Here is a 5,719-nt window from a genome sequence, read left to right on the forward strand (position 1 = left end):
GGGTGACAGTTCACATTTATTACGGCATGCAGAGTGTGAGGTTAGGATGTTAAATTAATTCATTATTCTACCATATAATACCGACTTACTTGTATCCATAGGCTCCAGTGGTCCGATTCCTGTGGTGGCAGAAACATAAAATTTTGTGGTAAGGATTGGAATCTTGAAAGTTATTGAGTTATCCTTGTATTCTAACCTATTCAGACATAACCCTTGAACTTACCATTGTCAACAGAGTTCGATTCCAATGTCACCGCCTGGTGCCACGACTCCGTGGACTTTGGAGTGGTGGATTTGTCAAGCAGAGTGTCTGGAGGAAACATTTTGTATTGAAATAGTGTAATTAGAAAATTTGGATGATATGTTTCAAAGTAGTAAAACAAACCTCTGTTAGGTGTGAATGATGGCCCAGTTGGAGATGTGAGGACGATGCCAACAAAGTCATCACCAGGTGGACGTGGACGTGGACGTGGAGAGTTTGCCAACCCAGATTCTGATGCAGCAGGACTCAGGCCAGAGGTGAGGTCATGATTTAATGATGGTCTGGAATTTTAAGAATTTTTTAAATTAATATATTGGTTTTAGTTGCAGGTGCTTATTGAAATTCTTGTCAATACATACTCATCAATCTCTGAATGTTCACTCTCACTGTTGATCATCAGCCTTGCACTCCTCCTAGTTGGCGCCTGTAGGATTTGTGCCGTGTCCTGAGCCAAAACTTCCTCATCTGTTGGACTGCAACAAGAAAACTATGATGCGAAACTGGAGGACAGTGGAATGTGACCATCAGTTCTAGCAACTCACATGTTGTCTGGTGTATCTTCATCTGTTATGTGCAGGACAGCAAGCACATTGTTGTATGTAGGTTGAATGGCAATTAGAAATTCGAGGTGATTCTTATGCCCCTCAAAAGTTAGTAATGCTCGTCTAATGTCATGGTCCGTCAGTCTGTCAGTGTCCTTTTTGTAATACTTGCTGCTGCCTGATTGTCCTTTTCCAATCCTGATGTCATCGTATTTTTTTGTAATCTCTTTATCAAAGTCCTTGAGCAAGTCTGTAAAACATAAAAAATATCAGTGCAATGTGCAAAGGATGACTTTCTATGAATACAAGATGATGTACCTTACCAAGCCATATCCAGAAGTGTGGGTGTTTCATGGGCATGAGATCATTGATTCTGGCGTTTATACTTTCAAGCCCACTTGTCACTCTGACATTTTTTCCATGGACAGAGAGCTCTTCGGCTGATGTTTTTATCAGCCACTGGTTGTTGAAGTACTGAAATAACTTGTCCATTTTCTTCTTTAGCCTACCGTCTAATGTCTTTTCTGCTTCTTGTTTGATGACCTTGAATCCCTTCTTGATCTCATTTGCTGGCAGGCGGGGGAGAACTGACAGAAGCTTTAGGATTCGGGCAACATCCTTGTTGCTCCCTCCTTTTTTGAGGTGCCTCGTCAACTTCTTCTTTTTGGCCTGTCTATATACAGCCTGTAAAGTTGAAAAACTAATGTAATCTCACGACTGATAGATTATAAAGACTACAGAACATAAAGTGTTCCTGAATCCATGTTAAACTATATTTGAGGAATACTTACTCTCTGGTAATGGAACAGGCAACCCCAGAGTTCGATATTCTTGTAAACCTGCTTCCATGCTTTCTGTTCAGCAGTCTCCCAATCAGTGGTAACCAGTTTGGCACGAAGTCCTAGATCTTTAAGCCTCTGGATGATGTGTGCATAACTGGCCGTGGTCTTGCTGGTCATGACAGCATACGCAAAGGGAAAGACCTGGAACAATGAGGGAGTCACTTAGTATGAAGAAGAAAAAAAAGAACGAGGTATTTAACATGCACTTACTTGTCCATATGCATGGAAGGCAAAAATTAAAACCTGCTTTGCCCCCAGCAAGCGAGGGCAGCAATAGAACGTGGCGTCAGAGGCCAACACACTCTTAATGCCTACTAAATGCATCAATTCCAAGTTTACAAAGAGAAGACTCTCCTGCCCTCGCTCACCAACAAGTCCCTGGTAAAAGTCTTGAGTATCGTCTCTGTTCCTTCCTGTTAAACAATGAAAGCAATGTTAATTTTATTTTACAGGCAAACTGAAGAAGTATCATTTAAACAGTTCACTTACCAAGATACGAAAACTCCAGCATTTCAAGGCTTTCAGAAGCCTGGCGTAAGGTGTGGGGAACAGGTGGTAAGTTCATATTCCGTAGCCTGTTGACCGCCTTCTTGATAGATTCAATAGTGAAACTATCAACAAGGCGCTGATCCTCAAGACTGGAAAAGAGGCAAATAACAACATTAATCTAAATTTATTGCATTGTGTAAGTATTTTGGGTAAAGTGCCCACGAGCAAGGTGAAAGCAAGGTGCAGCTAAGCACTCAACCACACCTTTGAACTTAAAAATCTACTCACTTATTCACATAGCTATCTATTATCTTCTTGAGGGAACATGACTTTTGTCGGAGGCACAAATTGATTAAATCTTCTCGGTGCCTCAGATAAGCTTCTCGTAATGGATATGCTGGCTGGTGAGAGTGCCGCCTGTTATTGTTGGGCTGCAGCTCATCGACATTTGGCACATATGATTTGGCTGTGGTATGGCATGGGGGATCTTTCCTAGATTCGCTACACCGAAAATACCACACACCCTTTTCATGGTTCTTTTTGTCACAGTAAAATGTATATTCCCCCATTCTATATACTCTACTATCTTTTCTCTGGCCTCTATAGGATGCTCCGTCACACGGGACAGATGGTATGGAGATATTTCGGCCGCCATATCGACCACGTGCGTCCGGAGGGATTCGGTACATACTCACACCTACACCTACACCCTGCTGGAAGGGCAACTGTCCAACTGACCAGAAAGGTGGGTCTCTCCCTCCCTCCTCACCTCTGTTCACCCCTTCCCCTCCAACCATCTACTCCTCTCCTCACCCTCCCCTACAGTCCCCTATTTCCCTCCAATTTTTGTTACTTGTCGTGTTAATTTTAAAATTGAAATGGGGGTAGAAATCTATCGGGAATACTTTCAGAGTTTGGTTTATTTGTATATTTGCTTCAGTTAATGATTCTCTATAACAGTCCTCTTGTATTTTTGTGATAATGGATTTGCATTCTAACATGTGCACTGCATCAGGTTAATGTTTGTGTTTACCTCATGTTACAATCAAATTGGGGTAACTGACTGCTCTGGATAAGTCAATAGTTGCTGTAACTGGCCATAATACTAATTGTTTATGTTCTCATTTTCTTCCAGGCAATATACTCTTCCTGCCCACTCATCAATAGTTTCCGAGTTTTGTGGCATTGCAGACATTACAATTGATTGTGTTCCATTGAATGTAAACTACAATACTTCTTGAGGTAATGTGTATTTAATTTGTTAAGGTTAAGTTTTTGTTGAAATCTTTTCCTGTATGGTGTCAAGTCTCCTGTTTTTAATATGTGACAAATTAGCCCTTTGTTTTCTTCTGAAGGCTAAATTGAGACGAAACCTGGTAGCACTATAGTGGAGATGAGTGTGTAACGTTGCATGTTGTGCCACACCCATGCCTGTTATTCAGCTGCTTACAAAATTCACCATTTGGGAACTGAGCTTTTTATGTGTGTTACTGGACATTTGCTAAATTCTTGGCTCAATTTTAATTTATTTTATCGATCTTTACTGTTGCTGAGTTTCATAGCTCTTTGTAAGGGGCAAGTTTACAGTTTTGAATAGGTATAGTGACATGGTAAAGCAAATATATAAATATATACTGGGTAGGTTCCATGTTTACCAAATGCTTTTCTCAAATCAGAAAGTAGTCCAGCATCAAGATTATTCTTATCAAATGTTTCTTGTATGTATTGAACTGCATGCATTTACCATTGCACAGTATGTGTATTTTCTTGATGTGAAGCTGTACAAGCTTAAGTAAAATTTGTGCAAGATTATATTGTTTTTTCATAAGAAGTGTTGTGAAGTGTAACATCAATTTCCTTTTGTGAGTGCTCTTCTAAGTTTGTGTAGAAAATATTTTAGCCAAACCTTTTTATTAATTTTAGAACACACTTCTACAGCATTATGAAAAACAGTTTCGGAGAACAGTGTGTTTTTCACATTCCCATCTCTCATACATCTGTGTAGTCCTAAAGCTGTGTTTTTTTGTTGTTTTTTTTTTTTTTTTGCTTGCGAGGTGGAGTTGAAAGCTTGATATCTGTCTGATTTTAAACATCCTAATCATACTGCAGATGAATGTGGTAAGTTTATTCTGATTCATTAATTTGTCCTTTTATGTGCCTTGTCAGTACTGGGGCTGAATATTTTTCATGGGAGGGACATTTTCCTTGTCTAATGATATACTTGTATTGCAATATCACAGACTTATTGATTCCTTGGTTTAGTGCACATGGCAAATAGTTCCTTACATTTTTTCTGTAACATATTTTACTTTTATTAAGTTGTCATTTACAATTCCACACACTTTCTTATATTGAATCATTGAACATTCATTGCCGCTTTATCATTTTATTATTTCAACTAATCAAATTGTTAATTCTTTACAGGACAAAACCTTTCTTGTCTACATTATTCAGAATTCATTGTACGTGTATGAGGAAACATGGTTAAAAATGAGCATACATCCAGCAGTCAGCAGCAGCAAGTATTGAAGTTTTGATGTTACATTTTACTTCTGTACTACAGAATCAGGAGAAGAGGAATTGCTGCGTCCAACACAAAGGTTAGATTTTCATTTCTCTGTGTTCATGATTAAGGAGGCTACTGTGAAAATGGTGTGGTTGAGGGAGGGGGCACAAAAAGAAGTCCAAAATGTTAATTTTTTGAAAAATCGGGCAGAGGTTCCCCTATGGGGCCCGAAGGATGACCTCCAGCTTGCACATTTCCGTGCAAGCCAGGTACCAAAAAAGTCAAAAAGAGTCCAAAACGCTAAAAAAATGAAAATTTGGGCAGAGGTTTCTCTATGGGGCCCGAAGGATGACCTCCGGCAAGCACGAATCCAGCCAGGATGGCGGACGTACGAGCCAGGTACCAGTTGTTGTTTCTCTGACCAAGAAATGTTTGTGGCAAGTATGAGTCAGTTACTGTATTAAATGACTTAAGGGTCATTATTATCCAAAATGAACAATTTGTCACTGCAGCCTCCCCTCAAGCCTAGTTATCAACTTCTCTGTTCAATGGTTCAATGTTTTAATTTTTCCATTTCACTCCTGATACATGTCATATTTGTATTTTTACAACTGCTTTTGTTATTATGTTGAATTGTTGAATTTAAAAGTTATTATTTCATCTAATGGCAGTTTTTGATTCTAGGACAAACTACCATGTATTAGTCAAGTACTATATGGACTACACCAATCTGTGCGTGAGATTTATTGGACGAGGTCACCATCCATTGGTACCAGTTGAACAACACAAGGTAAGTTGGCATCTCTCTCTCTCTCAAATAGTGTAAGAATAGGGGTTAGCAGTGAGTATTGGGATGTATCGGGAGGCACAGCAGCAGTGCATCCAAAAGGGCAGGCTGTTGTGGGCTTCGTTTTTTTTTGCGCCTATACTTAAAAATGGGAGGAGGAAGAAGTAGCCCGCAACAGACTGCCCGTTTGGATGCACTGCACAGCAGGCTTAGCATCACCAGCGGCACCTACACACCCCTAGTGTCATGGTGATCTTAATCCACGATGCTGGCCTGCTGGACCACAGACCC

General features: G+C 39.9%; 1 protein-coding gene and 1 long non-coding RNA gene across 2 annotated transcripts in view; one reads left to right on the top strand and one right to left on the bottom strand.

Annotated features, from left to right (window-relative positions):
• Nucleotides 1-2,889, bottom strand: part of LOC113205545 (uncharacterized) — a 4,551-nt gene extending 1,662 nt beyond the window's left edge. Inside the window, exons 1-10 of the mRNA XM_052270102.1 lie at nucleotides 2,424-2,889; nucleotides 2,136-2,284; nucleotides 1,857-2,059; nucleotides 1,596-1,787; nucleotides 1,128-1,488; nucleotides 805-1,054; nucleotides 622-735; nucleotides 386-543; nucleotides 224-310; nucleotides 90-119 (exon numbers count right to left, since the gene is read on the bottom strand). Of these exons, the coding sequence (XP_052126062.1) occupies nucleotides 90-119; nucleotides 224-310; nucleotides 386-543; nucleotides 622-735; nucleotides 805-1,054; nucleotides 1,128-1,488; nucleotides 1,596-1,787; nucleotides 1,857-2,059; nucleotides 2,136-2,284; nucleotides 2,424-2,824 (1,945 nt within the window). The 5' untranslated portion in view covers nucleotides 2,825-2,889. The remainder of the gene's footprint in view (nucleotides 1-89; nucleotides 120-223; nucleotides 311-385; nucleotides 544-621; nucleotides 736-804; nucleotides 1,055-1,127; nucleotides 1,489-1,595; nucleotides 1,788-1,856; nucleotides 2,060-2,135; nucleotides 2,285-2,423) is intronic.
• A 262-nt stretch (nucleotides 2,890-3,151) lies between these two features.
• LOC113205550 (uncharacterized) lies at nucleotides 3,152-5,427 on the top strand. Its single transcript, XR_003303368.2, has 3 exons — nucleotides 3,152-4,253; nucleotides 4,560-4,735; nucleotides 5,326-5,427. It is a non-coding gene; the product is annotated as an uncharacterized LOC113205550 (long non-coding RNA).
• Nucleotides 5,428-5,719: the final 292 nt, after the last annotated feature.

Source organism: Frankliniella occidentalis, unplaced genomic scaffold, assembly GCF_000697945.3.
Source record: "Frankliniella occidentalis isolate FOCC.00 unplaced genomic scaffold, Focc_3.1 Scaffold110, whole genome shotgun sequence".
In the NCBI taxonomy this organism is placed as follows: domain Eukaryota; kingdom Metazoa; phylum Arthropoda; class Insecta; order Thysanoptera; family Thripidae; genus Frankliniella; species Frankliniella occidentalis.